Below are 24,165 nucleotides of genomic sequence, written 5' to 3'. Positions count from 1 at the left end.
TTGAGGCATCTACCCGTTTGGCCAACGTACACCTTATCACACGTCAGCGGTATAGAATATACGACACATTCGGTGCAGGTGACGTAAGGGTTCCTGTGCTTTATCGAGCATGCTTCCCTCTGTTTGCTCTGCGAATTGGCCTTTTTGCAAAGGGCTGACAGCCGCACAGGCGCAGAGAACAACACGTCCAAACCAACCTTTCGGCCAAGTTTCCGTAGGTTGTGTGACACAGTGTGGACATAGGGAATCACAAGAACCTTTTCTGGGCGGAAGCGAGCGTCGTTGCCACCAGAGGCTGCGGCGGAACCGCTCCTGGAGCCTTTAAGCAGTACTTCCGCCACTGACGCCAGAAGGGCCATCGGGTACCCTGACTCACGAAGGCGGTGGGTCTGGATGAGAAAACTTGTCTCACATCGGTGGATGCACGATTTAACTAGGGCATGATGAAAACATGACCGCGCAATTACTCTTTTTACTAGCTTCGAATGGGCCGAATGATATGGAAGAACTGGTTTGCTGCCTCTCGGTTCATAGCTCCAACACACATGATCGGCAGAGCAGTACAGACCAAGATCTAAAAATCTTATAAAATTATTCTTAGGTACCTCATGAGTGATCACCAAGGGCCTGAGGCATTCTGTAAACACTTCAATAGTGCTGCACATGGCATTGTCAAAACCTTCTTCGTCATAACATAACAGAACTAAAAAATCGTCAACGTACCTAAAAACACGGACAACCTTTTGATAGTCAAGGCGTTCTTTAAGTTTCTTGTCGCGTACAGCAAGGTACAGGTCACTCAGGATTGGGGCTATGCATGATCCTATACAAATTCCGTTTTTCTGTAGGTAAATGTCACCATTCCATTCTGCAAAGGTGGATTTGAGGTACATAGAAATTAATTCTAAAAATTGACTGCAATGGATCCCGGATTCGTTCTGAAACTTCGTATCATTCGGCCCATTCGAAGCTAGTAAAAAGAGTAATTGCGCGGTCATGTTTTCATCATGCCCTAGTTAAATCGTGCATCCACCGATGTGAGACAAGTTTTCTCATCCAGACCCACCGCCTTCGTGAGTCAGGGTACCCGATGGCCCTTCTGGCGTCAGTGGCGGAAGTACTGCTTAAAGGCTCCAGGAGCGGTTCCGCCGCAGCCTCTGGTGGCAACGACGCTCGCTTCCGCCCAGAAAAGGTTCTTGTGATTCCCTATGTCCACACTGTGTCACACAACCTACGGAAACTTGGCCGAAAGGTTGGTTTGGACGTGTTGTTCTCTGCGCCTGTGCGGCTGTCAGCCCTTTGCAAAAAGGCCAATTCGCAGAGCAAACAGAGGGAAGCATGCTCGATAAAGCACAGGAACCCTTACGTCACCTGCACCGAATGTGTCGTATATTCTATACCGCTGACGTGTGATAAGGTGTACGTTGGCCAAACGGGTAGATGCCTCAACACGAGGCTCACAGAGCACAGTTATCACTGCTCCAAGAAAGATGCAGGCCACCTTGCCATTCACTGCAGGGACTGCGGCTGCGCACCCATGTTGGGCAACACGAGGGTGGTGTGTAGGGAAAAAGGCAAAATTGCACGTGAAATTTTAGAAGCGGCAGAAATTTTGGAAAGGAGGGAAGACTGCATTAGCTGCCCATCGGTTGCTCTATCTTCAAAAGAGCGGAAGTTTTTAGGTATTAACACGTAATGTGGTTTGGTTTTTGGTGTTGGTTTTATCGGGTTTTTTATTTTGTAATCTTTCGCTTTTGCTTTGTGATTTGATCGCGGCTTCTGGGTTTTGTTGCTCATGGGATTGTCTATTGAACTTGCTCTGCCAGATGCTACACGCATGCGCAACAAGATGCTATTTAAGCAACTGTGGTGGTCAATAAAGATCAGTTGAAGTTCAGCGCTTGTGTCGCCCTTTTTTCGTGTTTTGTGTTTCTGTCCTAACCCAGCGTGCGCTGCCGTTTATCGTGAATATGACCAACCAACTAGCCCACAAGTACGTTTTAAGCAAGTTGGTAATTTGACTATTTCATCTCGCTCTTTTGTTTATGTTTTGCCGATTCCACGCCCATCATTGTTTGAGTGTATGTTATCGCATTCTACTCCTGAGCGAGCGTTGCGTCGTCTCTCGCGTTTTCGCTTACTGCGGCGCTTGTCGTTCTACTTTTTGTTGCTATTCCTGTGTGGTGACCCTGAACTGAATCCGGAACGCTCGTCTGACGCGAAATTTGCTCAGCTCTTGGAAGGCCAAAGTGTAATTACAGGGAAACTGACGGCTATCGAGGAAGCACAGACACAGCAGACGCATGTCATAACTGACCTTGACTCCCGAATTCAGATTTTAGAGTCATAGTTACGTTGCCTTGATGACTTAACGGTCTGAGTTCGAGAATGTAGAAAAGAAAATGAAAGGCAGCAAGAGGCAATAAAGACGCTCCTGTTGAAAATTGATGACCTTGAGAATCGTAGCCGACGTTGCAAGCTGCTTTTTTTTTTTGTAGTGGATGACAAGAAAGTTCAAGAGTCTAGCGAAGAATCGGAAGGTTACGTTCGTAGAATTGGCGAGAGTAAACTTGGAATGCAGTCTATTTTTATTGAACGGGCTCAGAGACTTCGAAAGTTTCAGTCCGGAAAAAACCGTCCTTTGATCGCTAATTTCACCTTGTTTAAAGAAAAGCAACAGATTCTGCACAGCGCTAAAAAGCTAAAAGGAATTGACATCAGCATTTAGGAAGACTTTTCTAAAACGGTGAGGACGAAACGAAAGTTTTTATGGCAGTATGCTAAGTCCCGAAAGGTAGAAGGCGATAGAGTGATACCCCGGTCACACTGGCAAATTTAGTGTCATTTTGAGCGAGTGCGCTTACGCTCACAAAGTGTCACTTTGGCGGCGCGCTGCTACACGAGAAAGAGAAGTGTGCTTTGGAAATAATGGCAGTGGCAATTGGTGGTTTAGTAGCACAACATATATTTGCTATTTTTGGCAGTGCTCGCTGTTTAATATGTAACATTCCAACACTTTCTCCTGACCGGTGTAACGTCTTTCAGCTTGAAAGGAACGGAAAATTTTGTTGTTGCTGGTGGATAGTTGCTTAAGCAGACAAGTTCGGGGAACTTGCGGCGGACGTCGTCTTCACATGTAATAAGGCGATCTGCGATACTCAATGAGGCGCACGTCTCTTTCGCCACAGTCACTTCATCATTCCAATAAAGGTTTAACTTTAGGGTCTTCATATCAGGTCGGGAAAGCAAAAATTTGTAGTCGCATCCTTTTACTACGAGAGCGTCAATGTCAGCATTCTGGCCTTGAAAAGAGACACTTGTTCTCACCCATTTATCGTAAATTTGTCTCGTCCCATCAAAACTTTGTACTTGTACCGACCTCCCTCGAATAATTTCTTTCCTCTTTACAAGTGCCTCATTTATGACAGACACAGATGCCCCACTATCTACGAGAGCATCAACATCTTCACCATTTACCTTTAGTTTGATATACAGAAGGTTAAGGGCCGTTAGAAAAACAGTCTCCAATTTTGTCGTCAGGTGGGACTGTGCACCCTCTTTTATTCGTTTTTTGTTTCAGCTGCATCTGGATGCGAAGAAGCCATATGCTCTTGGTCGTTACTGGCATCAGAGATTACATTGACCACTCGGTTTCGACCATGCCAATTGTCAGGATCACGTGACCTCCAAGGTGCCCTGTCGGGATGGTAATCTGGCCGACGTGGGTTCTGGGAAGTCGAATCAATTGAGAGTTTCCTGAAAGAAACTAGAAGTTCCTCGACAGTTTTTGGCGATTGCACTTGTGCCTGTCTCTGGAGTTCCTTAGGAAGGCCGTGAATAATGAGCGGTACTATCGCCGACTCCGGAAGTTCCGGGTTTGCCATTTGAAGAAGCCGCCTTTTCTCATAAAAATACTCTAGGGGCTTTCCTGATCGAAATTTGTAAAAAATTGCTCGGTCCCACCTTTCAACGGGGTTTTCGTCGAAAGCTGCCAGGAAACTGCTTTTCCATTCATCCCATGTGTCGGTCTCGTGTCCAGCGTAGTGAAGCTCGTGCCACTTTCGAGCCAGTCCGGTAAGGAATGGACGCATGTTCCTGATGCGCTCACTGGATTCTTGCCACGAGTTGTCCTCACACGCGTGTTCGTAGAACTTGATCCAGGTGTCCGGCCTTGTGCTTTCACCATCAAATGGATCAGGCTTTGCTATCTCCTTGTTGGGTCTTTGTTGTGCCTGGATGACGGCAAGAAGACTGTCCATGAACTGCTGCTGTCGCTCTGCGTGCTGCTGCTGACGGTGGAGCATTTCCATGAGGCATGAGCCAACGGAATAATCTTCTTTGCTTGGCGCAACCCTTGACGATGCTTTCAAAAGCGGCCTCATGATGTGTTCTTGGAACTCGGAGTACTTCAGTTTCATCTTCACTGATGGTTGGTTGTCGATCTCCTCCGGCGTCTTCCCGGCTTTCTGAGCGACGAACTCACGTAGTTCGGAAGTCGTGACACTTTCAGGCAATTCATACGTTTCTTCATCCACGTCGCACGTCGAAAAATATGGCCTGTCACTTGAACTTCGGGATAAAGTCAAAGTTATCCACATAGTTGCGTTCTTAATCCTGTCGAAGACTGCGCCAATGTAACATTCCAACACTGACAGAGACAGAAGATTTTATTCTTCTTCTTTCTCTTTCCCCCGTTCCCCCGCCAAAGCAGTTCTTCGTCGTCTTTGAGTCGCTACATAATAGAGTAGTAAGGCATGAACATAATTTAATATAAACTTTGCGCGCAACTGAAGTAAATATTGCAACCGCATAACATCATTGGTCATCGTGAGCCGAGACAAGACAGTGACATATCCAAGACGAATCGAAAACAAAAATGGCTGACTCCGGTGCAGAAGCGACGCGTCATGGAGGAAGGAAAAACGCGTAGTGGTGACGGGCGTTTTGAGCGTGTTTTGGCAGCATTCATTTGCTCCTCCCAAAGGCGTATGTGCGCCCGCGTCTCTGCGTCGGACCACGTTGTCTTCGTGGAAGTGGCACCCGTGGCACACGCCATCGCAAATGACTAGAGAATCACTGACCTCCACTGTGCAAAGAAGTAAACAACGTGACGGACGCGGCCATTGCACGGCATGTGCTCCCGCATCCCCCTTGCGGACGTGACCGCAAACTGCCCGAGGGCGAGAGTAGCGAGGTTTTTTGTTGTATGGGGATATGTTTGAATACATGGCAGTATTCCTAATAACGAAAACGATAGTTTAAAAATACCATGATCACCGCGTTTCGCATTATCGTATTTATTTGCAAGCCACTGCTACCGAGGCTAGACACTCAGTCGTAGCGAAGTGAGTTTGGCGAACGCACTTCCCGGCAAGTGTACCTTGCAGCGAGTGTCACTAAGCGTTCCTGTGTGACAGCGTGCAAATGACCCTAGCGGCGAAGTGCGCTCCCTCAAAGTGCACTTAAATTGCCCTGTGTGACAGGGGTATCAGCCTTCGCTATGATACTTTGATAATGAATGGGCAAAAGTACGTGTACGACGATGGCGCGAAACAAGTTGTACCCATGATTTGACCATCCCGTGTAAAGGATGTAGGCCTTTCTTTTCTCCTGGTAAACAGTACAAGTGTTAAAAACAAAGTAGATCATCTCAATAGCCTGATTGAAACAGCAAATCCAATTGTAATCTTAGGGAATGAATCGTGGTTGAATGGAGACATTACTGATAATCAAGTATTTCCTGATGGTTTCACTGCTTATAGAAAGGATAGGAATTCTCGCGGAGGAGGTGTGTTCATTTTAGTAGATAGTAAGGTTTCGTCATGCTCGGTTAACGTGGATGTAGGCGCTTGTGAGGCAGTGTTCTGCAAGCTTATGCTGCCAAGTAGCAAAGTACTGACTGCATGTAGGTTTTACCGACCACCGGGCTCCTCCGTCAGCGCACTGTCACAGCTTACAGCAGTTCTCGAAACAATACAGACTGATACATTAGTAATCGGTGGTGACTTCAACTTGCCTTCTCTCGACTGGCGCCAACAGCCTAATATTGTTACCACGACAGACAGCTGCAGTCAAGAAATGAAAAATTTAATAGATTATTTTGCACTCGAACAAATTGTGTTGGAACCAACACGTGGAGGAAATATTTTAGATTTGGTACTTACAAATCAACCGGAACTTGTTACAACCAGTGCTGTTGCAGATGGTATTAGTGATCATAACGCTGTGGTGTGTGAGATGCATATTAGCTATGTGACTGGCCCTTGTAGGCGGATATTCAATTTTGAGAAGGCTGATGTTGCTCAGATTAATGAGTCCCTGGATTCCTACCTAACAGTTTTTGAGGCACTGGCCGGAACTGACGGTGCGGCTAAGTTGTGGACGTCATTTAAACAAAAGATGGTGAAACTAAAACATCATTTTGTTCCATCGTGGACATTAACCCCAAAGCGTGCTAAAAGCACAAACTGGATTACCAAATCATTGTGCAGACTAACACAGAAAAGGCTGAAATGCTATCAGGTTTTTCGAGTGGTACCCACAGATGCAAACAAAAGAAAATTGCGGGATATTACATGTGAGATGTGAGTCGCTATTCGTATGGCAAAGGATTCTTATTCTGGTACTATGCACTCTATATTACAGCAAAATGCCAAAGAATTTTGGAGGCACGTTAAACGAAATAGTAGGGATAACGTAGCTATTCCATCGCTGGTGATCGGCGGTGACACTGTAAATGACGACACTGAAAAAGCCGAAAGCTTTAATCTGTATTTCTGCTCTGTCTTCACCCCAGTGATAAGAAACGATGAAAGCAGACAAGTCAGCAGAAGCGGCATAGGCGAGATGGACAGCATTAACCTTTCCACACGTGGCATTGAAGTGCTGTTGCAGGGGTTAAATGCATCAAAGGCTTGCGGTCCTGGTGGCCTTCCAAACCAATTTTTACAACTTTGTGCAACATCAGTGGCGCCATATTTAAAGATAATTTATAATAAATCACTACAAGAGTCCTCACTTCCTGATGACTGGAAAGTTGGGGCCATTGTTCCGATCTATAAGTCAGGCCCCCGTAGTGATGTAGCAAAATATCGACCGGTGTCCTTGACGTGTGTTTTGTCAGGTTTTAGAGCACATTTTGTATGCCTCTGTTGTGGCACATATTAACGAACATTGTCTGTTTAAACCAGCACAGCACGGATTTCGGAAAGGCCTGTCTTGTGTTACACAGCTAACAGAATTTACACATGATATAGTGAAAGATCTAGATCATCGACTTTCTGTAGTCTGCGCATTGCTGGATCTTCAGAAGGCATTCGACACTGTACCTCATGCTTCATTATTCGAAAAACTTGCAGTTTATAACATACATCCGCAGATTATTTCTTGGATAAGCTCGTACCTAACATCACGAAAGCAGTTCGTCACTGTTAGCGGAGCCGAATCTCGAATCGCAAATCTCACATCGGGTGTACCTCAAGGATCTATGTTGGGACCACTCTTATTTCTTTTATACATAAATGATATAACAGACGGTATTCAATCCTAAATGCGTTTACTCGCCGATGATTGTGTGTTGTATAAGGAAATGAAAGGCGTGGACGATGTAGCTGTGCTTCAAAAAGACTTGGACAGGATTAGCAAATGGTGTGAAAAATGCCATATGAAGTTCAATTTAAATAAAACAGTTTTCATGACTTTTACTAGGAGGAAGAATCCACATGTGAGTAGTTATCATATGAACAATGTAAATTTAAGACAAGCATTTGAATACAAATATCTCTGTGTATAATTTACGTCTCAGCTAAGGTGGCAGAGACAGGTTGATTACGTTGCAGCAAAAGCCGGGAAAGCGCTGGAATTTTTGTGACGAAATGTGAAATCTTTTCCTATTCCCACTAAAGAATTATTGTTCAAGACTAACGTTAGATCCATTCTTGAATACGCCTGCACAGTTTGGGACCCTCCAGCTTAGTAAGCGAGACATTGATTAATTGGAAAGGGTCCAGAGTTTAGCTGCTCTGGTTTGTATCGGGGATTTACAACAGAGAAATTGGGGCGGCAAGTCTTAAAGAAAGATTAGATTGGGAGTGCTTGCGAAACCGTCGACGCAAACTGCGACTGAAGTTTTCATGCCATCTATCACAGTCATATTAGAATTGACAAGACAAAATATTTACCTTCACCGCAGTATCTCTCAGACCGCGTAGACCATACGTTCAAGTTACGAGAAATCGCACGCAAGACTGACGTATTTCAAAATGCTTTTTGTCCCCAAACAATCCGAGAATGGAACCGATTGCCTTCAAACATTGCATCTACCGTGTCGAATAATTTCTTTTGCTCTATGTTAAAATAACCGTGTTTTTATTTCTACTTTTCTCATTGTTATATGCAATATTATATGTTATATGTCATTGTTATATGTATTTGTGTTCCTGATTGTGATTAATTGGTGATCTTGATTATTTGTTTGGCGGTATTGTATTCTCTTGTATTCTATTTTTGTGAACCCTCCCCACTGTAATGCCAATTGGCGCTGTGGGCAATGAAATAATAAAAAAAAGTTCTGCCAATGGAACAGACTTGCTCCGTATGGAGCAATAAAACTGCTACCGGAAGTGCTCCAAATCTGTCATTGGAATTCACCAATAGAGAGAGAAAGAAAGAAATATACAGACAAAAAAAATCACAGCATATCCACGGAGTGAATGATGATGAGTGGGCGAAGCTGCGGAGGTTCATCTGTAAACCGTGAATCTTCCGTGAATTCTGCCCAGTACATCATCACCGACGTGAGATCGGTCGCGTTTATACTAAAGGTTCGATTAGAGTTATGACGACTTGCAGCTCACTTTATTTTACATGTACGCTGTTAATTTTCATTGTTTAATCACGCACAGGAGAAATCGCACACACGCACTACCTTGGAGGTCAAAATCCAGTGCCTATGTATACGGGGTGGTCAGTGAACGGTTGTGCAGCGCGAGCGGTCGGTTTTTTCAATCAAGACGCTGCCGCGACGCTGCCTGCCTCGGCGCCGCTGCGCCGCGAGGCAAGTTAAGGGGGGGGGGGGGGACCGTAGGAGAGGAGAAAGAGGGGGAAGCGTAGGAGAGGAGAGGGCGATACATATCACGTACTGTCGCAGCGCATTGTCTTTAGGGAGCCTTCATGTGTGCACGCCCCCTCCGTTTTTAAGACTGGTTACACACTACTACGGGACGAACGGGTGCCGCTATAGGAGCTTCGCCCCTAAAAGGACAGAGAAGAAATAGAAACGCGAGATATATAAAGAAAGAGAATCAAAGCACTTCCTTCACGCTTGGCGCCACTAGGGCGAAGCTGCCTCGATTTTCTTCACGTGTTCTCATGCTTTGTTTGCAGCATCAGGACGATGCTTTTTTTATCGGGGGGCACTGCCACGCACGCTTTATTTATTTTTCTGGGTGATTGGGCTTCAGCCACGGAAAGCTTTGCGATTATTTCAGATTGCTCTGGAGTGCTATGCAGGATGGCCCGAGCTGCTCGGGCACACGAGTTTGCTCCGAGTTCGCATTACGGCGGTCATGACAGGAAGACAGTGCGGAGCACGCGATAGCAGCGTTGTTAAAAACGGCTACAAGAACTAGCATGGCGTCAATGCGCATGTGCGGCATTTGCGGCGGTTTTCAAAGGAACGCCACGTGCGAACTCCTCAGCGCCGCCACTCGGTGAACATTTTGACAGTGTAGCGACGTCAGCGTGATTGTCGCGCTATCTTTTTGCCAACTGATCATCGCGCCTCCCATGGGCCCGTCTTCGTGGGCGTTTGTCCTCTTTCCGAGAATTCTTTTGTTCCACCTGCAGCATGGCAATTTCCACTCTCGAAGGCATCAAAGGCGCACACGCAGCACTCTGGTGCAGCTCCTTTCGCGTCCCTGGAATATTACAGATAAACAAATGGACAGGTTGCTGCTACACTTACATTACACGTCTAAAGATTTTTCTATAGTAACAAATCGGTAGAAACAATGTCTCCATTAACAAGCAGATAATAACATTTCTCACCGCAAATCCCACCAGGGGCGCTTGCTTCGTGGCTGTGAGTGATACATCGTGAGCGCGGTGAAGTTGAATGCCAGACATCGTAGCCACGTGATGATATAACCTTTAGTTCTTCGTGCGTGTGTGCATCATAGAGTTTCTTACAACAATACCTAGAGGGAAATCTGGCGCCACCGTCTCTGCGAATTTCTGAAGGGCCGCCGTTGGAGCGCTGGGAATGACGGTATATGTGCCTGCGAGGCTTGTGTTGGCTGGTGTTGTGCGAGGCTTCGGCTCAAAAGCGGATACGACTGCGCAAATAAAGCTTCTCTAAAACAAAACTTTTATAAGCGGATGTCATTTACGCGTATTATATTTTAAAACAAGCGTCCACTAACCTTGATGGCATAACCAAACGGCGAAAGAAAGAAACAGACGACGGGCAATGGCAGAGAGAACGCTGCCTTTGTCGTCTGCCTGCCAAGTTTAGCGGCCGTGGGTTACTTTTTACGCTTCGTAAAACTATACATCGACGCAGAAGTTTCCAATGTTAAATAAAACTCGTTTTTCTGCAATAATAAAAAACAAATAGCTCACTACGTGCTCCTTCAGTGAGAAATCAACCATTTCGACGCAAGGAACGCGTTGAAGCCAGACGCGTATTCGTTGTTTCTGGGCTCTACGAGAAGGATACGAATCCGGGTCAAGTTCGAAGCTCACATATCCCGGCATTCCCATGCGTCCAACAGCTTGCAGCGCCACTTTTCCCTCTAGGTAAATGTAGGAAACTCTATGGTGTGCATAGTCTGTGCGATCAAGCTGATAGATCAATCGTGCCGCTCGCGGGCGTTGCGCCGTGAGCGCTGCTCCTCCGCAAGAGCAAACACGGTGGGCGGACCCGATCTTCGCCGGAGGCGTCCGTCAATCACACTGATTGACGTGCAAACTAGGGCACAAACTCGTTGATTCTGAAAAGGCCCGAGTTCAACTCGGGACTGTCATTGTGCCGGTGTGCCTGTCAAGTGTTTCATGCAGTGGACGCTATTCAGCAGCTTCTTTGCATATAAAATATTTTGGTCAGCTTGCACTACTTGTGCAAGGATGGGGCCATCGGAGGAGCTTGTGGTCACCTAGCTTCTTCGAGCTTATTACGTGGCTCGTCTCAGTATGCTTGGCCTACTTCAGAGTAATGACCATGGCAGTTCGGTCTCAATAATCGTGCGCTTGAATAGCTAGGCCTTAATTAACATGACAGTGAATAGTTGTGTCATAATTCGTAATGTTTTATTAAGACGCAATAATTAATCAGAGTTCATTATCAAGGACCTCATTAGCACGAATGTACTTATCATAATGCTAATTAGAGTGATCATAATTACGGCGTACTTGGCGAGGAAGTTCCTTATTAACTTGGTTTGAATTAGCGAGCTCCTAATTATCGCCGCGTTAATTAGCATGACCCTAATTAGTTCGGTCTTAACTAACATGATACTGAATAGTCCTGTCTTGAATGTTAAAGTTTTAATTACCACGACATTAATAACTCAGGTTTATTTCTCAAGGTCCTGAATAGTACAGAGGTAATGAGCATAATCCTAATTAGCACTATAATGATTAACACGATCTCGGTGAGTAAGGTCTTGATTATCTTGGTTTTAATTACACGCTCCTAATTGGCGTCGTGTTATTAGCATGGTCTTAATTAGTTTGTTCTTAGCTTTACACGGTTCATTAGCATGGTCTTTATGACGTGACTTCATTAGCTCGGCCTTAGCATGATTTGCCTTAATCAGCTTCGTCATAGCATGTCCTGACTTAGCTAGGTATACCGCCCAGCCAATTAGCTAATCAGCCGGCCGCACCTGCTCGGGGAGCGAGCAGACGTTTAATAAGAGGGCCGAACAGGGCGCTCGCCGGCCGAGCAACGCGCTAGAATGTAGAGGCCGACCATGATGATTATACACGTGGCCTCGGCGATTAGCTCTTGCCGCGGTGTTGTAAGGCGCTCGATCTGAACTAATGTAGGAGGCCACGGTGCTGATTGTTCTCAAGGATACTTAGTGCAGACATTAAACGCTTGAAAATGGATTCAAATGGCCCGCGAACACATAAAAAATATAGTTAGTAGAACTTTCTCTCACTTTTATTGCGTGGGTGCACTTCTGCGCTCAGTGGAACGACAAACAAATGAAAGAAGGTGCCTCTAGTTTGAAGACACCACCCAACCTTCTCGACCGCCCTTGACGTGACGCCGCGTTCTATCGTAACCAATGGAACGGAGCGCGCGCTGAGGGATGGGTTTCGCCTTCGCGTACTATTAGCTCGTTCAAAAGGGGTGTCGCCAGAGCTCGGAAAGATCCAGAGTTTCGCCAAACTCGGGCCATCCTGCATAGCACCCCTGGTAAGATTACGCGCAGGACGCGAGTAGTCCAGTTTATTCCGTAGCTTACACGAGCACCCGCGATAACGCTGGAATGTTCGAGCACTCGTTCGAGCACCCGACACGTTGCACGGACGACCCGATCACCGACGGCCGACAAATGTGACAGCCGCTATCAGTGTACTGCGTGTTGCCTGTGCTTTGACATTTGATTTCCTCGGCAAAAGTCAGCCAAATAAAGAGCCTCGTTTTAGCGGTCCCACTGCCTCCTTCTTCACCGTCACGACCACGTGACAATAAACCGCTGACGTTTGTTCTAATTTCCTTGCTGATATATAAGGCAAGCTTAAGTTTGTAGAGTTGGTTAACAGTAAATAAATTAAGCTTGTTAAGAGGTGGCGCATTGTGTTCCGTTGTTTGCACATTTTCTATTCAGTGTCATTTGGTTCAAGTAGTCGATTCTATTGTCCTCACGTGGGCCCGATTGCTAGCCTCCTGCTTAGCTTAATTGCATGGTAGAACGACCGCCACGGAAGTGCGTTGGTTCAGCTCTGGTTTTTGTCAGACAAGCCCTCGATTCTCAAAAATCGGTTCTACGGCGCATTCTTGCTACAAACGGCTGGGGGCCAGTCATCCCCCTTTCTCCGCATTGCAGAATTCGGCGAAGTACTGTCACATGTATGCCATGATTAAGGACGAACCGCGGCCCAGAAGACTTTTGTAGCGTTAGCTACACTTGCCTAGCCAGAGCAGGTTTCGCGGGGGTCATCATGAGCCGTGCTGCGCATGCGCGCGCGACTCGCCGCTGCTGCTCTGCGCATTCGAGAGGGGTGACGTCGTAGCCAAGGCGCGCGCAGCTATTGATGCGAAGTATTTTCTTAAGGCGGAGCTCAATCCGGTGGTGGTGTGCGGCGTGACCACCCTTACTACGCATGCGCATACCCTCTCCACACACCTCCTCTCCACCCCCCTCACCATTCCCCCTGTCATCTACCCTCTCCCATTTCCCCTCTCCACTCACCTTCTCCCATTCCCCTCTCCACTCACCCTCTCCCCTCCCCTATCCATTACCCTCGCCACTTCCACTTTCCCCTCCCCCTTTCTACTCTTCCTCTGAAACGCGGGCTAGACATGCCGAAATTCTCTTCTGCGCAACGCCACGATGAGCTCGAGCGCATGCGCATCCCCTCCCCTTCTCTCTCCTTTCCTACGCTGCCCCCTCTCGCCCGCCTGTCGACCGCGTTCCCCACTCGCCCTGTGAGAATTAACGGCCAGGCTAGATGGAAGATACGACGCGCGTAGCGTCGCTCTTCCCGTTCCACGACGCGAGCTCGGTAGCATGCCCAACGAACGCCAACGCAACGCGATCGTGCAAGCGCTCCGGCTTCGCATCTACTCATGGTCCCCTTTAGCGGGAGATAGTGTGTTCGCCTTCGCTGTGCAGTCGCCGTCTGACAGTGCGCTGGTGCCGCTTGATAGCGCCTCTGACTGGCGTTTGCAGGTGGGTAACGCCATGGAGAAGCAGAGCACAAATGCTGCTCAACGGCGCAGAAGAGCCGAGAAGCTTATGTCATCGGATCCCGAAGTAGTTGCCTGGCAATTAGCGCTTCAGCGTAAGAAGAATGAACAGAGGAACGCTAAACGGGCTGCGGAAAGCTAAACGTGCTGCGGAAATCTGGAATGCTCAGAATAATCAGCTGAACCTTTGCTAACGCTACATATATCCTGGCATAGCCGAGCTAAGCCACTGCAAATATTTTTCAACAGAAAGACAAATATAAACTGCCGCACATACCATATTTGTATGCATATACCGGCTGTCCCGAGAAATGTGTTGGAAATTTCTCGAAGTAAGCATAATTTCTTGGGTCTTACCTGCAAAAACCAGGAAATGATTAGGAGGCAGGCTGTTGTGTCAGCGTCGGTTCTGAGACGAATCCGGAATAGTTTTGGCCACTTAGACTTAAATGTAAACGCCCACTTATATGTAAGTGTGCGGTGTTAAGCACTTTACCCCCATGAAATTGCAGTCGCTATGACGCGAACCCACGACCGTAATCTGTGCAGCGCGGCGTGTCAGCCTGCTATGCTACCACGTTTTGTATTCGTCAGAACAAAGGAACTGCGGTATTTGTTTGTTACCTTCGGCATTATTTTTCCTGAGGTGGCTGACAATAATTAGACCAGCGATAATGGAAATTAAAATAGCTTTCAATTATTGAAGACAGGCGGTCGAGTCTGGGAGAAGTGAAGTGCCTCCTGATGCTTTGAAATTTCAAAAAGCATGCACTGCTAATTCATACAGAGCGATAATATTGGACCAACTGAAATCGAAACGCCGAATAGCGCAGTTGCCATACTTACCCTGAGCGTCCAGAATGGCGAGCATAATAATATGATCTGCTTCGCTTCGGAGGTGTGCCGGCTTAGGTTGCGATGATAGCAGGCATGACGCACGCGGGTTAACAAATGCGGAGCCGTTGTGGGAAGCACTGACGCCATTCTAGTCGTCTGCTTGGGTGTGGCATTGGCGCGCTTCAAATTCGATCCCACTTATTGAAAGTTAGCGCTCGTCCTTCGAAGTCATTAGGTCACACCAACAAGGCCGGACATTGGCCAAGTTGGATTTCGGTCTCACTAGTGAATTTAATAAAACTTTGTCAATCCGCAAAAATTACGAGCGGCCACTCCATGGGAAAGCGGCAATGGACCCTTCGACCAGTTGACCCGACCGTCTGTCTACTCTAAAGGCTAATTTATTTTTAAATTGCCTCGATCTTGAAGGAGTAACATCAATTAAAGGCAGCGAGGAAATATCGCATGTCCCTTCTTTTCGCTGTATTTCCTTGAATAACCTGTCTATATACATAAACGTGAGCTGAGCTACGTGTGTCACCGGCAGGTGTGTGCAACTGCAACCGGCTTGGCTCGCTGGCAGCTACATGCGACGCGCTGAGCAGCCAGTGCGCTTGCAAGCCAGGCGTCGGTGGCCAACGGTGCGACCGTTGCCTGCCGGGCTACTGGGGGCTGCACCGCATCGCCGACGGGGTCAACGGCTGCTCGCCCTGCCAGTGCTCGCCGCTGGGATCGGTGCGCGATGACTGCGAACAGATGACCGGCCGCTGCGTCTGCAAGCACGGCGTCCAGGTCAGACGTTTTTCCAACTCATTCTCAGTGGCGTTCGTGAGTGGGCTGGCGTCGCTCCCTCTGTCCGCCGTGTATACATGACACGGGTATTACACTTATGCGCTCGAAAGAGTGACCAGGCAGATTAATGTGCTCGAATATGTGTGTATATATATATATATATATATATATATTCAAGCACATTAATCTGCCTGGTCACTCTTTCGAGCGCATAAGTGTTATACCCGTGTCACACGGACACTAAAAAGTCCTAAGCAAGAAGACTTTTCTCCGAAAAAGTGTTCCACGCGCTGTCACACGACAGAGAGCGATCTCTTTTTCAGAAGCGCTCTTTTCTGTAAACAGCGTTCGACAATCACGGCGGTAAAGAGTAGCCTCGAAGCCAGTGGGCGCCAGCAGTGGTGAAAAAATCGGCAACTCTATATTTCGGTGTCACCCAGGCTCACCATCAAAATAAATTTATTTTTGTCGTAAGCAGCGTAAGAAAACCATTTAAACTTTATTTTTTTGTGCTCTCGTAAACAGGGCGAACGGGTTGGGGTTACGGCCACCCTCACAGACGCGAGCATGGACACGAGTGAGCGCGGAAAGGCGAACGCCGGTGTGCAAAAAGAAGGCCCGCGTCTGCCTCGTTTTCCAGAGAGATGTGGTACGCTACAAGACTTGCAATTGTCACTCTTTTCATCCGTGGGATCATCCATGGCGAGGCAGACAAGAGCGCTAACAAGGGAAACAGACGCCCACTGTTGCCAGAATAATATATAAAGGCCGTCAGTTGTGCAAATGCTTCTTAAAATACTACCGCGTGAACCTTTTTTTTTTCAGCTGGAGTTGTTAAATTTATGTCAACAAACGTGCCATACAATAAATTTGGACATCTTCTATCGGGATACATAATTTTCTTTTCGCTGGTTCTCTTTTCAAAGCGAGCGCCACTCTTTCGGTAGCGCATTCGGAAGGAACCTCTAAAAAGAGATCGTCGGTGCCGTGTGTCTGCGAGGGAACGCCTCTTCATAAAAAGTCTTTCAACATAGTAAAAGACCGCTTACGTAAAATACTTTTTGCGCGCCCGTGAGACACGGGTCCTTGTATTAGCCTTGTATCGCCTTGTATCGTGGCCAGAGTTTTCCCAGAGCTGGAGCGGGTCGTATGTATTAATTCTCGTGTGTGTACGGCCCGGCGCCGCGAGCTAACGGCCGAACCATCTGAAGTTGGACGAGTTGTGTGTGATGTGTAGAAGCGACAATTCTCTTTTCCTTGGTCGCTTGCTCAAGCCGCCTTTTTATCTACCCTACGAAGATAAGACGGGCCTAACCCGCCCGCTCTCCGTCTTTCCTCCCACTGTCCTTTCCCTCCCTCGTTTCGCAGCCGCTGACGAACGCCCCGGCAAAGCAATTGCCGCTTCCTTCGTTGTTTCTCTCTTTCTTTTGCTCTTTTCTCTCTTTTTCGCTCTTTTCTTTTTCTTTCTTTTTATTGCAAGTGTAGTTTGGCCCCCAAACTGGGTGGGCGGCCTCGTGCAGCGGGTTGGGCCATGCCGTGTTATTTCACTTACATCCTCCGAAGAAGGCTGGACCGCCAGCCGAAACTGTTAAGATAAAATAAATATTTGTTGTCTTTCCTATAATGTAATACGAAGTTTTTTTACAATATATATATATATATATATATATATATATATATACATATATATATGCTTAAATACGGAAGAGTAACTTCGGTTGCCGCAGGGTTATAAGTGTACGAGTATATGCGCCTCTTTATTTTGACGACGTTTCGATTGGAGACCGATCTTCATCAAGTCTTGATGAAGATCGGTCTCCGATCGAAACGTCGAGAAAATCAACCGTTGCTTTTTTATGAAGGCGCATATTATTATACAGGGCTGGGCAAAGCTACTTTGAAATCGTATCGCGATACAAGATACTCAGGCAAGAAGTATTTGAGATACAGATACAAGATACTGCCGCAATAATTGTATCCGATGCGATACTTGGCTATTGTATCTTAAGATACTTCGATACAATCCCAAATTCGTTATTATAGATCCTGTCACGTGGTTTATTCACGTACAAACGTGAAGGAACGATGAGGAACGTCGAGGAACGTCGAGGGTCCAAAATCCAAGCAAGCGCAAGCTCGGGTCGCGTGGCTACCACCCACGATGTGGCTTGCTTTCTTGGCTGCTTCGTCGTCGTCTCGTACTCTTCACTACATTGGCCTCTGGTGAATAGCGGAGCCATCCTGGCGACCTAAGGCGTTGTCAGTATAGCGGGGTCGTAATAGGGCTTCAGGCGGCTGACATGGACGATTTCCCGACCACGACGACGTAAATCGTGGGATGCTGTCAGAGGCTCAACCTCATAATTGACAGGAGACGTGCGAGAAAGAATGCGGTAGGGCCCCTGATATCGGGCACGCAATTTCGAGGAAAGGCCAGGAGTGCTCGATGGGATCCAGAGCCAAACGAGGTCACCAGTCGTGAAAGTAGAGAGAGGTCGGTCGGTGTCGTGCCGTAGCTTTTGGTGGCCTTGGTCCTCGGTGGTCAGCGAACGGGCTAATTGTCTGCAATCTTCGGCGTATCTGGCAACGTCAGAAATCGCAGTATATTCAGACGAGTCCGGCGTATAGGGAAGCATAGTGTCCAGCGTGCAGGACGGGTCGCGTCCGTATAAAAGAAAGAACGGTGAGAAACCGGTGGTCGCGTGCGTTGCGGTGTTGTACGCGTACGTGACGAACGGCAGGACGGTGTCCCAGTTGGTCTGGTCTGATGCCGTGTACATTGTCAACATATCACCGAGTGTGCGATTAAATCGTTCCGTGAGGCCATTCGTCTGCGGATGATATGCGGTGGTCATTCGATGAACGATGTTGCACTGGACGAGCAAGGCCTGAATAGCGTCAGACAGGAAAACACGCCCTCTGTCGCTCAAAAGTTCACGGGGAGCACCGTGGCGAAGGACAAAGTTGCGTAAGATAAAAAACGCAACCTCTCTTGCGGTAGCCGTTGGAAGTGCTGCAGTCTCTGCGTAACGGGTGAGGTGGTCCACGCCAACAATGATCCACCGATTCCCAGAGGAAGTCGGGGGAAGCGGGCCATATAAGTCGATGCCGACGCGGTCGGATGGACGTCCCGGACAAGGTAGAGGCTGAAGTGGACCGGCTGGGCGTTGAGGTGGAGCTTTACGCTGCTGACAAGCAGTACAAGCACGTACGTACTTGCGCACGAACGTGTACATGCTGCGCCAGTAGTATCGCTGACGCAAGCGGTTGTAAGTCTTCAGAGCGCCAGCGTGAGCGCTTTGCAGGTCGTTGTGAAAAGCAGTGCAGACTTCTGTGCGCATGTGGCGCGGGATCACTAGCAACCACCTCCGACCGTCAGGTGCGTAATTACGCCGATAGAGGAGGCCGTCGCGGAGTGCGAAATGTGTGGCTTGACGACGGAGAGTTCTTGACGCTGGACGAACCAATGAACCAGTCAGAAAGTTGACGAGTTCGGAGATCCACGCATCCTTGCGTTGCGCCGACGGCATGTCTGCGAAGTCAAGGGGCGTCAAGACAGCTGACGTGGCTGACGGCGAAGCTGTGTCAGGCGGTAACGGTGAGCGGGATAGCGCATCAGCGTCCGAGTGCTTCCGGCCGGATCTGTACACAACACGAATGTCGTATTCCTGCAGCCGAAGCGCCCAACGACCGAGGCGGCCTGAAGGATCTTTCAGAGATGAGAGCCAACAGAGCGCGTGATGGTCCGTGACTACTTCGAAGGGGCGGCCATAAAGGTACGGACGGAACTTGGTCAAAGCCCAGATTATGGCGAGGCACTCTTTTTCAGTGACTGAGTAGTTGCACTCCGCTTTCTTCAGGGTTCGACTCGCGTAAGCAACAACGTACTCGTCGTATCCTGGTTTCCGTTGAGCCAGTACAGCACCAAGACCGACACCGCTGGCGTCAGTATGGACCTCCGTAGGCGCATTAGGGTCAAAGTGACGGAGTATCGGAGGTGACGTTAATAAGCGCCGCAGCGTCATGAAAGCTTCATCGCACTCTGGTGACCAAGCCGACAGGCCGTTAGAGGCTGTCAGTAGGTTGGTAAGAGGTGCGATGATAGAAGCGAAGTCGCGCACAAATCGACGAAAATATGAGCACAGCCCAATAAAGCTTCGGAGCGTCTTGATGGAATTGGGCTTGGGGTACTCGGCCACGGCACGAAGTTTAGCGGGATCCGGAAGAACGCCTTCCTTGCAGACGACGTGACCTACTATGGTGAGTTGGCGCGCAGCAAAATGGCACTTCTTGATGTTAAGTTGAAGGCCAGCAGAGGCGAGGCACGTGAGAATAGCGCGAAGACGAACAAGATGAGTCGGAAAATCGCGGGAAAATACAACAATGTCGTCAAGGTAGCACAGGCAGGTATTCCACTTGTGGCCACGAAGGATGTTATCCATCATTCGTTCGAAGGTAGCTGGGGCGTTGCAGAGTCCGAAGGGCATCACCTTGAACTCATAAAGCCCATCGGGAGTAACGAACGCAGTCTTCGGGCGGTCAGGGTCAGCGAGTGGAACTTGCCAATAGCCCGATCGTAAATCCAAGGACGAGAAATATTCTGCTCCTTGCAAGCAATCGAGGGCATCGTCGATGCGTGGCAATGGGTATACATCCTTCCGAGTTATCTTATTCAGGCGGCGGTAGTCGACGCAGAATCTGATAGAGCCATCCTTTTTGCGCACAAGCACGACAGGGGACGACCAGGGGCTCTCAGATGGCTGAATGACTCCGCGCGTGAGCATATCATCGACTTGTTCATTGATAACACGGCGCTCTTCCGCCGAAACGCGATATGGTCGTTGGCGTAAAGGGGCATGACCACCAGTGTCGATGTGGTGCGTGACGCTCGTTGTGCGACCCAGAGATGGCTGACCGCAGTCGAAGGATGAGCGGAACTCTTCCAGAAGGGCCAATAGTTCGCGTCGATGGTCCAATGATAGATCCGGGGACACAGAAGTGTGAAAAATGTCTGACTTCGGAGGTGCCGCAACAGGGGCTGTCATGGCATGCAGCTGGTGGTGAAGTGGGGCTTCTGCGAACTCCAGAAAGCGAAGCAGGTCAACGGCATGTATGCTTCCCAAACATTCCCCGCGAAGTAGACGAACGGGCGAAGTGCGCAAGTTGGCAATCGGCATGATGGTAGCGCCGGATTCGACGGTGAGTACGGCAAACGGCAGTCGTAGGGCGTGGCGGCGGAGAAACAGCTCTGACGGGGCGAACAGGACAGCGCCGTCAGGAGCGGCCGGACAAGTCAAGGCGACAAGGGTGGACGTGTTTGGGGCTACGTCAGCGTCGGCAGCAATGACAAGTTTACATGCGTCAGATATGGTAGGCCCCGAAACAGAAGATTGCAGCGGCGTAAGGGCGACTTCTGCTCGGGCGCAATCTATGATGGCGCGATGACGTGAAAGGAAGTCCCAGCCGAGGATAACGTCGTGAGAGCAGGACGGCAGCACGAAAAACTCAATGACGTAAAGTTCGCCTTGAATATTAACGCGCGCGGTGCACACGGCTGAAGGTGCTATGAACTGCGAGTTCGCAGTGCGGAGCATGAGTCCTGAGAGCGACGTGGTCACTTTTTTTAACTGGCGGCAGAGGCTCTCGCAGATTACGGAAACGGCGGCCCCGGTATCAATTAGCGCTTGGGCCGTGGTCCCTTCAACATTGACGTCGATAACGTTTTGCGGCGAAAAAGACGGAGGCCTTGGGCAGTTCGCTTCGCATGCAGTTCTTGCCTCCGGAACTGCAGCGATCAGTTTCCCTCTTGCGCAGCAGGTCGGCGACGCATAGGTGACAGGGAGCGTCGCCGAGGGGACGGTGACCGGTGGGTGTCGTTGGGTCGTTGATCACGGGCATACTCCGGTGGCGACCGGGACGACGACGCGACCGGCCTGCCGTCGGCGTCGAAGTGAGGAGGGGCGTAGTTTGTGGGCGACCTGGACGACGACGCAACTGGCATGCCCACGGCGTCGAATGTTGGAGGAACCAGGCGACAATGGCGAGCGACGTGGCCGGCGAGGCCACAGGAGAAACAGATGGGCCGATTGTCCGGGGTTCACCACGCGTCGGAGCGGCGGAAAGACGGAGCCGAGGGGTTTGGGATGGGCGATACTACTGGCGCGGCATGTACACGTTCGTGCGCAAGTACGTACGTGCTTGTACTGCTTGTCAGCAGCGTAAAGCTCCACCTCAACGCCCAGCCGGTCCACTTCAGCCTCTACCTTGTCCGGGACGTCCATTCGACCGCGTCGGCATCGACTTATATGGCCCGCTTCCCCCGACTTCCTCTGGGAATCGGTGGATCATTGTTGGCGTGGACCACCTCACCCGTTACGCAGAGACTGCAGCACTTCCAACGGCTACCGCAAGAGAGGTTGCGTTTTTTAATCCATATAATGTAACAGCAAACGCCTATGCGCGAAATTGTCTGCTTGAAAATTTCTTAACTGTGACCTATTTTGTTTAATTTGAATGTCTGTTAGTATCTCAAAAGTTTTTCCTTTCTTGCTCAAAGTACATTAGTTTCCTTGCAAAACAACTTATTGGGGTTTGTTTTGGCTTCTTCACAGTACAACTCTTTATACACTTCCCTAATAGCGGTTCTTGCGTGTCATTTTTGCAATCGATGGGAGTCGCTGCTCAGCTTGTCCAACAGCTAGCGGGTTGCCATATAATCACCATAACTTCAATAAGAAGCCTTCGCACGACGGCGCAAATACCGGTGTGGACTTTTACCTTGTCCGTAAAAGACCGTTTGCGCAATACCGTATATCCGGACAGGTGTACAGGTGTTTTTTTACTTTGGGGGTGGGGGGTGTATACTAGGGGTTTCAGACCTTTCGCTAGCGACCCGGCCCGCACACATAACCGTCTTCTTCCAATTTCTTTTTACTTCCTCAATAAGTATGTTCGTGAGCTTCACAGACATGACTGGTCTCAAGCAGTCCTTTTGTGAGGACATGTGGTCACCATGTGCTGAAACATAACCGTGGACCAAAAACTATATTTGAGAATCCACGTCCAGAGTTCACTCGTTGTGTACATCGGTATCGATGTTTCTCGAATCCTGACTCCAAATGCCCTTCAGAAATGACCTGTATATGAGATATGGATCCCTTCAAATGGCAATGTCGTTTTGTTCAAACTCCCTCCGAGCCCCGCTCCCACCATCTTCACTGTGCCGACCCTTGGAAATAAATTTCGGGACTGCGACCCGCTGGCTATAAGGTGAGTTTGAGACACCTGGTGTATATGTAGAGGATCTAAAACTGCAATTATTTTCATATTCTACTTATCTGCTGGCGTAAAGGATTCTTTGTTGATATACTCACTAACATGCAATCGTTTAGCAATTTTTCTTCAACGAGAGAACATGTGCAACACAGAAACGCCTCAGACATATTGTATAGTTGCACAAAGCGTGGCAGGACACCGCCGCTATTCGCGCTATTGCCACCTATAGCTCCCATTACGAGGCGATTAGTAATACGAAAAGTATTTAACCATACCTAAAACAGAAAAACTAATATAATTAAAATAGAGAGGTGGTTGTGTATCAAACATTCACACTGAATGAGTACAGAAACACAGTAGAGACGGCGCCCTTAATAGCTGTGAGCATGAAGTATTGTCAACTTACCTGTTGAGATAATAGGAAATGTAATGCCTATGGAAAATTGCTCGAAACGGCTCGATGGGACGCTCATGAGTAAAACGGAGCATTCAGTAAAACAATATTTCTCGAGTCCCCTTCCTAACATCTTTAAGATGGCTCCTAATAATTTCCATTATTATAATGCAAACTCAATTTCGCCATTTTCCTAAGCGGTAAGCATAATATTTTGTACTTTATACTTAAGGCACGCCTACATAATTATATAATTGTTTTCAAGATCGCCTTGGCAACGTGTAAATGTGTAAACAGCAGTAGAAATAAAGCAGACAGCTAGAAGAATAAAGCAGAGATCTTATTTTGGGAGCGCGTTAGAAAAGACATACTGCAGTGACCGACCGGAAAAACAGTACAGAGACCTAGGTAATGTATGGGATGCAAAATGACAGCTAAGAAAGCACTTGCGCTAATAATCAAATTATTATTTCATAGATTATTTGAATAAATGTAACAGGAAGTGAAAAATACGGTACGTCAAGATAACTCCTGTTAGGTAAACGCTCGCTCTATTGATATAGGATCCGCACCAGTGGTTCTAAAATTGTTGGAATCTTATTTGCATATAAGTTAATTCATCGTGTGCAAGTCAAACTTACATCTACGAGGTTCTTCAAATAGCTGATATGTAAAATCCACGAGACGTAAAGCAACCCCATTCTTGCACGCATCATATTTCGTTACGAAGCAACACGCGAGGGAATCTTCAATAACGAAACTATAGCGACATCAGAATTTGCGCGATAGACGCGGCGCAGGACAGTGGATAATAGCAAATGTTACGGCATTACCGCAAATAAAAAGAAAGAAATCGTGAAAACCAAAAGTACGTGGGCTGGGCGTAGACGTCCGCGCTCTTGTCTTCCTCATCTTCTGCCCTCACTGGAGGACTCTGGCGAAAAAA

At 48.1% G+C, this 24,165-nt stretch overlaps 1 protein-coding gene across 1 annotated transcript in view; it reads left to right on the top strand.

Annotated features, from left to right (window-relative positions):
- Positions 1–24,165, top strand: part of LOC119406743 (agrin) — a 439,130-nt gene that overhangs the window by 54,201 nt on the left and 360,764 nt on the right. Inside the window, exon 3 of the mRNA XM_049420197.1 lies at positions 15,306–15,550. Coding sequence (XP_049276154.1) covers positions 15,306–15,550 — 245 coding nt within the window. The remainder of the gene's footprint in view (positions 1–15,305; positions 15,551–24,165) is intronic.

Source organism: Rhipicephalus sanguineus, chromosome 10 (assembly GCF_013339695.2).
Source record: "Rhipicephalus sanguineus isolate Rsan-2018 chromosome 10, BIME_Rsan_1.4, whole genome shotgun sequence".
NCBI lineage: Eukaryota > Metazoa > Arthropoda > Arachnida > Ixodida > Ixodidae > Rhipicephalus > Rhipicephalus sanguineus.
This window is presented reverse-complemented; position numbering and strand designations above follow the sequence as displayed.